Source organism: Gopherus evgoodei, chromosome 9, assembly GCF_007399415.2.
Source record: "Gopherus evgoodei ecotype Sinaloan lineage chromosome 9, rGopEvg1_v1.p, whole genome shotgun sequence".
Taxonomy (NCBI): Eukaryota; Metazoa; Chordata; order Testudines; family Testudinidae; genus Gopherus; species Gopherus evgoodei.
The window spans coordinates 89867966-89878177 of NC_044330.1; the positions used below are offsets into that span (position 1 = coordinate 89867966).

At 41.7% G+C, this 10212-nt stretch overlaps 1 protein-coding gene across 1 annotated transcript; it reads right to left on the reverse strand.

The window, feature by feature from the left end:
- Nucleotides 1-368: 368 nt before the first annotated feature.
- Nucleotides 369-9678, reverse strand: SERTM2 (serine rich and transmembrane domain containing 2). The gene is made up of 2 exons (XM_030576640.1): nucleotides 9273-9678; nucleotides 369-3439 (listed from the first exon to the last, which is right to left on the reverse strand). The coding sequence occupies exon 2, from the start codon at nucleotides 2850-2852 to the stop codon at nucleotides 2571-2573; it is 282 nt and encodes a 93-aa protein (XP_030432500.1). The 5' UTR covers nucleotides 2853-3439; nucleotides 9273-9678; the 3' UTR covers nucleotides 369-2570.
- Between the last annotated feature and the right edge of the window lie 534 nt (nucleotides 9679-10212).

A 10212-nucleotide genomic window follows, 5' to 3' on the forward strand; every position in this document is an offset into this window, starting at 1 on the left:
CCCAATTTTTTATAGGGACAGTCCTGATTTTTGGGTCTTTTTCTTATATAGGCTCCTATTACTCCCCACCTCATCCCGATTTTTCACACTTCACCTAGGAGCTGGACCTGCTAGCTGCTTCTAGGGCACAGCGAGGTCTGTGGTGCCAGGACAGGCAAGAAGCCTGCCTCTGCATTCCAGCTGTGCCACTGACCAAGAGCCACAGGAGGTAAGCTCACACCCTAAGCCCCTGCCCCAGCCCTAAGGCTCCCTGCAACCCAGAGCCCCTTCCTGCACCCCAGACCCCTCATCTCTGGCCCCAGCCCAGAGCCCTGAAGCTCTCCTCCCAACCCCCTGCCCCAGCCCAGAGTCCTCTCCCACATCCTGAACCACTCACTGGCATCAACAATTTTCTTCAACCGCATCGCCAGAAAAAAAGTTTGAAAGCCACTGGTCTAGTAGATGCTCAAATGATGATCCCATGGCACAAGAGTACAGGATAACCTGTGACCGGGTCTACATTTATCTTCCAGGCAAATACAGTCTAATGTCGAAGGCTGTGTGGGAGATATTGCTGAAATATATTGGATGTTGTGTTTGCTTACATAATTACTGCATTAATCATTTTCCATGTTGAGCCTACATCTCGTGGAGTACATTGAGTACCAAAGGTGCTATTCTATATGGAGAAAGAGTCTTTGAACAGTCTTCCAGTCAAAACAGCAGTGACAATAATGCTAATCCTTGCTGTGGACCATTCATGACCAGTGTGGTTTTAGCATCTTGTTCTTCCCCGTAGAGAGATAAAGAAGCCAGACTCCTAGTCAAAAACAACCCACCGAACAACCTACCCATAAGGATAAAGAAACCACAATTCCTGAAGCATTGCAAGAACAAATTCTTATTGTTGTTACAGGTCTGTAGAGTCAGTGCCATTGCTAATTTTAGCACTGTTTGTGTGTGGGGAGTTTTCACTTTCCAGGCCCTTGGAGAGAGGAGAGTTGGCAAATAATTGTATATAAAGTGGAAAGCACAAGGGAGCTTTATCACAAGGCTAGATTTAGATAGGAGCAGAGGAGGTAAGATGTGCTAGTTAAAATCCACGGGGAAGCCCCTGCCCAGTACATATGAGTTTAAAATTATCCCTGTCTAAAAAGTGTTGTTACAAGAGATAGTGGCCCAACAGAAGTGAGATGCTATATTTGATTGCCATCTTTCTGATCCATGTGAAGAAAGTCTTTATTTTTTTACATGGACTATTATATGTTTATATAGAGAGATGTTAGAAGGACGTTCCCAGCATATTGTTACATAATTTTAGATATTTTTTTCTTACTGTTCCAGTTGATCAGTTCGAATCTTGCTCTCCGATTTCCGTGCTCATATTTTCCTTTAATTTTGTAAGCACACTAGTTGGTCATTTAGGAGAGCTCCAGAGTACAGAGCTGTGCATGCTGATTTATTATTGCAGTGCCAGATCTTGGCATTCTCTTCCCTTCCCCTTCTCCCCTGTCCCCGTATCCTTGCAAGAAAAGTATTGGGAGTTTTGGCGTGTTTCTGCAGGAAAACTACATGGAGATGAGAGACAGTTCCAAATTCAGGACAACCTTATCACTGTTAGCAATGTCCACTGAATTCAGTAACATTAAATAGTATTTTAATTACTGAGTAACATTGGGAAAGCTGAAAGAAATGAACCTAGTTTTAAGGAATGCAATTTCTGCAAAGGAAGGGCAGGGACCTAGAGGCAGTGTCTCTTCTGAATATGACTCACGCCCCTTGTTTCATGCAAATACCTTTACCTTTTATTTTCTTTCATTCTGAATGAACTGCCTCCTTCTGATAATTGGAATGCACTATTCACTGTTTGTTTGATTCTTAATGTCTGAAAGTAGTAGCCCCAGTATATGACGTACATTGGCCTTATAGCAGGAACACTTGTCTATTTCCAAAACTGCATTTTGCAAATGTGCTATTCCAAGTGGGGAAAAAACCACCGTTTAAGATTTTCCTTCTTGAATGGGATGGATGTCTGGGGACTTTCACACCACTATTCATTTTTCATATGTGCCCTGTGGGTTCTTTGAGCCTGTGCCACAAATTAACTTTGAGTTCAAGTCTCTCATCAGGCAAGGAATCTCCTCTAGCAAGAGAGGGGAAGATAACTCAGCAAATACATCTTTCAGAATATATTCTTGTAAGTTTTTGGGTTTTTGAATGTCATTATAGTAGCTTTTATCATTTGCATTAAGCCTTTTCAGGAGGAGCTGAGTCTCTCCTGAGAGCAACGAGGCTTCTGTGGTCTAGATTTTATTTAGGACATGTGCTCTATATTCTCCTAGAAACCACACTTCTCAACACATGTTGTTTGAAGTCTTCAGGGGGCAGGAGTGTCCTAAGCCTACTGGATATCTTATGACTGTCAATTCACAAATGAGTCATCTGCCCTAGATGCTGAAAATGTTTGTTTGATACAGGTGCAGTACATTGCAGAGCAAAGTGGGCAGGTGGGGGTTCTCCTTCCCACAAAGGCCAAACAAAAGGTGCTTTGTGAACCATGCAACTCCTTCCTCCTTCCTTTTGCTTCCGTCTCATTGAATGCTAGGAATCCTGCTGTGCATTTCTACATCTGTAAACTGTTGAACATTTTCTGTGTTTTCTGGAGAGGTGGTGATTGGGGAGATCACGTGCTTCAAGCGTAAGAGCATGGTGAAGAGTAGTATGAGAAGGATGGCCAGGAGCGTTAGGAACAAGCCAACATACATGTACAGGTTGGCATATTTATCTGCTGTTGTGTTTACTTCTGTTGACAGGGTTGGCAAGTGGACACGGCCAGTAAGATTTCCACGGTATTTAAAATAAATCTCGGTCATCGCTGGCACTCAGGTTTTGTCCATTTTCTCTATTCACCGTTAAAATGTTGCCTTCCTTCTCCCATTTCATGAAGAAAATCTAGAAAGGGAATTCATATCTGAAAGTGGATTCTGACCAGAGTTCTGTAGAGAAAGCACAGTTGTGTTGGTTGTAAGACCTTCACCCCTCTTGGTTAAGCAAACTGCTCTACAGGAGCCTTTGGAAGTCGTTTCTTACATGCCCCTGTTAGAGATTGTTTTTTGTTGTTATAACTTCTTATGCTGTCAGAGTTTTAATTTGCCCAAATCTCTTTAGTCCTCTTCTGGAACTGACAGATCTGAGTTGCTGCCAGGCTTAGCTCTATACAGGCTTTCATTTTTGAACAAAGGAAGTGAATTTTCTGTCAACCTATCACGTTGCAGATGATTTATACCTGGTTGATCTGGCAAGCTTGTTTTATCTCTTGCTAATATGGTTGATGATCTCCATTCTCCAGAGTTATGGGTGTCAGTGATTAGATGAAGGAGAGTTTGAAAAAAACAGGGTCTTTTCCACTTTCCACATTGAACTGATTCTGTCATTAGGATCAGTTAAAAACTCTTCCTTTCTAAAAGGGAAAGAGAGAACAAAAAGAATTATTAAACCCAGTTTGTGCTGTACTCTCATCATATCAACCTGACAGATAAAGGATAATATGAAACTGATATCTGATCTGATTGCTATTAGAGCATTGCATTTCCAGGGGTATTAAATGAATTCGCTGACGTGGTCCTGTGAGCCATTTGGCAATACAGAAGAGCATTATGTGTTCACAAAGGCTCTTGAAACCTTTAGAGGAAGGGAACTGTTACCCTGCATAATTCACTTTTGTGTCCTATTCTAGTATTCTGTGCTTTGTGGGCAGGGCCGGCTCCAGCTTTTCTGCTTACCAAAAAAAAGATTAGCGGCGGCACTTCGGCGGCAGCTCAAAGAGGAAGGGAGGGAATGAGGGAACTGCTGCCGAAGACCCGGACATGCCACCCTGATACCAGTCGGAGTGTCGCCCCTTTGAATTGACCGCCCCAACCACCTGCTTCCTACACTGGTGCCTGGAGCCGGCCCTGTTTGTGGGTTCGGGAAACACTCACTGATTATACAGATGTGGGCCATTAAAACTAATGGAGGAAAAGAGATGAACCCCACTGCCTTCCTTCACATAAAGCTCTGCATGTCTCATCTCAGCTAGAACTTGAGAAGTCTGATACTGCTGGCACAGAGTGTCCTACGAGGACTGTGAAGAAGATTGCTGAAGCTCTGCCAATGTGGGCTGCGTCCTGTGTTCAAATGCCCACTTACCTCCCACAAGCAAAGCTGGTCAGAAAAGGGATTTCCATCCCATGGGAAATTCTGACATTTCAAAACCTGATCTCATTCCAAATTGTAACAATTTAAAAATTTCTCATGCAACAGAAATTCCAAAAATATTTCTCTTAGGAAACCTCAAAATGTTTTGTTTTGATGAGGTAAAAACATTTGGTTAATGCTGAAACACAATGTAAAATATCTAATATGCACACATTAAATATTAAAATGTAAAAGTCTAAATGAAACAAAGTTGAAAGAAAACATTTCAACGAGGGCTGTCGATTAATCAGAGTTAACACGTGATTAACTCAAAAAAATTAATCGTGATTCAAAAAATTAATTGTCATTAATTGCAGTTTTAATCACACTGTTAATAGAATACCAATTTAAATTTATTAAACATTTTGGATGTTTTTCTATATTTTCATATATATTGTATTCTGTGTTGTAATTGAAATCAAAGTTTTGATTATAAATATTTGCACTGTAAAAACGATAAACGAAATAGAATTTTTCAATTCACCTCATAAAGTACTGTACTGCAATCTTTGTCGTGAAAGTGTAACTTACAAATGTAGATTGTTTTGTTTTTGTTATGTAACAAAAAAAAATGTAAAACTTCAGAGCTTACAAGTCCATTCAGTCCTGCTTTGTTTTAGTGATTGGCTGAAGAAGAACAAGTTTGTTTACATTTCCAGGAGATAATGCTGCCCTCTTCTTATTTACAATGTCACCAAAAAGTGAGAACAAGCATGACACTTTTGTAGCCTGCATTGCAAGGTATTTACCTGCCGGATAGGCTAAACATTCATATGCCCCTTCATGCTTTGGCCACCATTCTTTATCATGACCTTGTATTCTGTGTTGTACTTGAAATCAATATATTTTAAAATGTAGAATACACCCAAAAATATTTAAATAAATGATATTCTATTGTTTAACAGTGTGATTAATCGTGATTAATTTTTTAGTCGCTTGGTGGCCTTAATTTCAACATTATTGAAACAAAACAAAGTGAAACATCTTAATTTTGAGATAAATACATTTTCAGAGGGAAAAGTTGTTTCGTTCTTTCTTTCTTAACCAGTTCTACTGACAAATCAGTGCCACATTCTTTTCTGGAGGGAAAAAGGCTTGCTCTAATTCACTGTGGGTCCCGTCAGTACTATTACTTAGCTGAACACACTGTCTCCACACCACTCCCAGCATTTGCTAGGATCCCCCTTTGTTTCAAACTGTTTAAAAACAGAAAAAAGATAACCTAAGGAATAGAGGGCCAGATCCTGTTGGAAGATAGAATGGTCAAACAGGGCTGTACTGCTGACTTAAACAGTCAGCTGGGGATTCCCCTGAAGTAATTCCTGAGTTGGGTATCTGGCTCTGTTCCACCCCTTGGGATGTAGGGGCAGGAGGGGGCAGAACTCTGAGCAGCATGCTCTGACCATGTCAGGCCCTGGGCCAGTTCCTAACTGGCCCTAAACCAGTCCCGATTGGCCCCATGATCCAGGGGAAGAAAAAATGGAATAAAGCCATTTTTGCAGCACGCCTGGGAGTTTGATTGTTCTGGGGCTATTTGCAATGGGCAGAATGTTTCAGATCACTGTTAACTTTAATATTTATGCAGTGCAATTTCTCTTTGTCTATTGAATGCTGCTTCACAGTAGATCAGATTACAGATGGAGGCAGCATAGTGATGGTTACTGCTGAATAGTGCAAATCCCTAGAGTCTAAGCATGCAACATCCCCAGCAAGTTGCATTTCTGTGGCACTGGCATGTGAAGGAACAGCACTAGGAATGAAAGGTGGGATTTTCAAAAAGCACCTAAAAGACTTAAGAGACAAAGGCCTGGTCTACACTAGGGCGGGGTGTTGATGTAAGATATGCAACTTCAGCTACGGGAATACTATAGCTGAAGTCGACATATCTTATTTCGACTTATCTCCCATCCTCACGGCGCGGGATCAACGGCTGCGGCTCCCCCGTCAACTCCTCTACCATCGCTCGCTCTTGTGGAGTTCTGTAGTTGATGCGAGCATGTTCGGGGATTGCTATATCGCGTTTAGACAAGATGCGATATATCGATCCCCGATAAATTGATCACTACCCTCCGATCTGGCGGGTAGTCTGGACGTACCCAAAGTCCCTTTAAAAGTCAGTGAATTTTACTGGATTCCTGGCTTTTTTCTCTTTCGAAGTTTCTTTCATTCTTATTACTTATTAACCTGTCCAGGCAGACTGGGGCAAAGCTGCTGCTGATGCAATTCCCCTAGAATTAGTACAGTTGCACCAGAGATAAATCTGGCCCATTCCATGTTTTTTAAATACTTCAACACTCCTGGAAAACCAGAATGTAAAGAACAAGGCCTAGATTTTCAAAAGTAGCTAGTGATATTGGGTGCCTGGTTTTTAGAGTCCAAAATGATGCCCTAAAGGGGCTTGACTCCCAGAGGGCTGGTGCTCAGCACTTCCTGAATATCAGACTGCTTTATGTTGTCTCAGATTGAACACCCAAAATTTGAGGCAGCCAAAATCACTGATGACTTTGGAAATGTTTTCATTATCCTGTATATGTATAAAATACTATATAAAGGCTTGTGAGGCCCACGTTTCTAATTGTTTTGGCTGCCTCAAATATATATGTAAAATATAATATGGGTGCCTTTCTCTAAAACAAAGTGGTTAGTAACACCGCTCAGACATTATTCAAAAACTCAATACTTTTCCATTCTTAATCTGAGACGTGCCTATTTATCCTTCATATGAAAAACAGAAAGAGAGGAGACTTTTGGGAGGTGATAGTACAAATGAATTCCTATCAAGTATGGGGCAAAGCTCACATTGGTGGAGACTGCCAGCAGAAGCACCCTGGACTATGTGAGCCCCTTGCTGGAACCGCTCCCCTATGTGCCACAGGGTCTCAGTGCTATCCCCACATAGGCCAGCATGCAGAGCAGGGGCGGGGCCAAGAGTCAATACTCTCAAGGATGCTAGCATCTTACCACCCTAAGTGACATTGGGGTGGTGATAGTGGGGGCTGCCACTGCTATTTCAGCACACAGGCTGCAGCAGAGGACTCAAGGAATGAGGCTGTGCTACAGCCGTGGAATATGGCTCTGAGTGGGTGGGGGCAGTAAATTTCATTCCCACAATTCCCACACTTTGCCTGAGTAAAGCATGAATTTTCTCCGTAAAGAACAGACTCACTGTAGCTAGTAGGAAACACAAGATAAGGAAGGAGCTTGTTTAATTACACCTACTTTAATACTATATGATTTCTCCGCCGCTGCCGAAGTGAAATCAATGTGTAGTCTGACATGCTATGAGTAAAGCACAGAACATTGTCCTTACCCCATGTCTGCAGCTGTCTCAGCTGGTAGAGAAAACTGAAGTCTGCTTCTCTCCCTAAGGACCGGAGTGGCTAATGGCTTTACCTGCTTCTGAAAATTAGACTGTATAATGCTAAGCACATTAGGAGTTCAAGGGCAATAATTAATTCCAAGCCAAGAGTTTGAATTAATAAAAGTAAGAGATTAAGTGGAGATTTAGCATGGATTTTTATTACTTTTTGTCTGATTAATATAGAAGGTAACATCAGGAGGCTTCAGCTTCATTTGGACTGTTGAAAGTTGGGAAATTACCTATATCTTTTCCAGAAAGAATTCAGTTACCAAGGTCAGCCAAAGAGCATTTCACTGCTAAATATAAGAATTTGAAATGACTGGCAGGTATTTCAATGTGCAGATCTCTTTGGACACTTGCTTTAGTTTTACAAAGACTCTGTTAGCAGAAAAGGCTCAGGAACAGAATTTCAAGGTATTTTCTATAGCCGTTTCATCCTGCTACCTAGCCATGGAGGCTGGGTTGTGTAACAGCAGGTAAGCAAATCTGATGTGCAAAGATGCTGCACAAAGCCAATTTCCAAAGCAGGTTGTTTGATTCAGAACTGAGTAGGCAAAGACCTTCCCTGCCCTGCCTTGGGAGTCTCCAAATTAATCATCAGACTAACAGATATTTATTAAAGTGCAGTGCATCAGAAGTAGAATCCAAATCCCCTAAGATCTAAAATGTTGATCAATATTTGTTAATTCAGAACAGGTTCTGACCTACTTGGAAAGTATGGTCCAATCCTGAGAGCTGCTCATGCCCTCAGTTCCCCATTGATATTAGTGGATAAGGTCCTTTGATTCCAAACAGATAATTCTGTCATAACAATTTTGTAATGATTTTTGAGAAATTATTTAAATCAAACAAGTTATGTAGTTTACTAAAAAAAATCAGTAATGGAAATGGAGGCTTAAAACAAACTAATATCAGAGTACTTTCCCTCATCATACATAACAGACATACAGAGAGCCAAGGTGCTGAACTCATTCACCTCCCAGTGGAGCCCATAGGAGCTGAGGGGTCTCAACATGCTCAGGATTTCATTTGTTTTTAATGACCCAGTCCTAACCCACCCCATGGCTTGATTATCTAGCAAAGGAAGAGAAATAATGATGTTCAAACCCTGCAAGGCAGTAAGTACGGCTAGGATAAAGCCAATGCATAGCTAGACAAATGCAATAAATGCTCTTATCTTAGTTAGATGCATCCATTCCTTTACTTTCTTTTCACTGTCAGTTTAAGTTTTAATAGGTAGCAAAGGATCATTGAAACTCAGGACAACTGTTGTGAGCTGTTTTTGCTGTTCCATCCAGTACTAAAACTACCACAGAGAGATGAGAACAGGATTGAACAATTCAATTATTACAGTAAGAGGCACAGTTTGAAATCACCACCGTGGACTTTCCTAAGATAGTAGTTCAATCCTCATTTGCCTGGCTGGCAGAAGCAGAAAGACCCTGGTACAGAGCAAACTGTGCTTTATAAGTTACACTTAAAAAAAAAAAAAGCCAAAGAAGCACAAAAAAGCAGTGAAATGCCATTTCAATCCGTTTCTTGCATTTTCCCCAGTGGGAATTTGGGGGCAGGAGTCTCTTCTTTCGTTGGCAGATGGTATACTTTTGTTTTGACACCAAAGCATAAACTAATGTGCTTAAACATCAGCTGTGACACCATGTAGGAAAATAATAGAGAATTTAAAAAGCATAATTACCTTTCTTAGCAAGCAGGATTGGTGGGGCTAATCATTCGAGCATCTGGTTCAGACCTTGGACTTGCTGAGAATTTGTCTAGGAACATCTCCCCCCACTAGCTAGGTCTTTGGAAGAAATATTTGCTGTCTTACTGCTGGAGCTAGAATATCTTCTTTCGAACAAGCATGCAAAGTGCACTTTCTCCTTCTCTGCTCTTGAAGTAAATGTTTTGCTGCGTGATAGGCAGGGGTGACTCTTATTCCAGCTCTCGAGATGCCAGCTGACAGACTGATTTAACAGCATAAATGCTGATATTCTTTCTTCATTCAGCACAGAGAGGGTGCGAGGAGTCTTCTAGTCATGTGCCTGGACGTTTGAATGAAAACAGCCTTAGCCAGACAGTTTCCTCCTTCAGCTGCTGCTGGCAGGTGTGAGATTGGAGAAGGAAAGGTAGCTCTCCAGCAGTACTGCTCCCTCTCCTCAATAGGGAGAGAGGGAGGAGAGACCAAGAGCAACGAGGCTGCAAGCTGCACTGTGAGCAAAGTTTGTGCAAGCCTTTCTTTAACCCTTTAGCGCCCAGGGGCTGTAAACCAGTCCTGCCATTTGACCATGCTGCCAGATATGAAGTAAGGCTTAACCGTAGAGGAGAGATTGGTTAACTTAGTTTCTTTGGAGAGTGCACAAGTTTTTATTTAATGCCCAAAGGTGTTTTTGCTAGAAAAAAAATCTCCTCTGCCTTCTTGAGGAGTAATCTACGAACATAAGAACGGCCGTACCGGGTCAGACCAAAGGTCCATCTAGCTCAGTATCTGTCTACCGACAGTGGCCAATGCCAGGTGCCCCAGAGGGAGTGAAGCTAACAGGCAATGATCAAGTGATCTCTCTCCTACCATCCATCTCCATCCTCTGATGAGCAGAGGCTAGGGACACCATTCTTTACCCTTCCTGGCTAATAGCCAT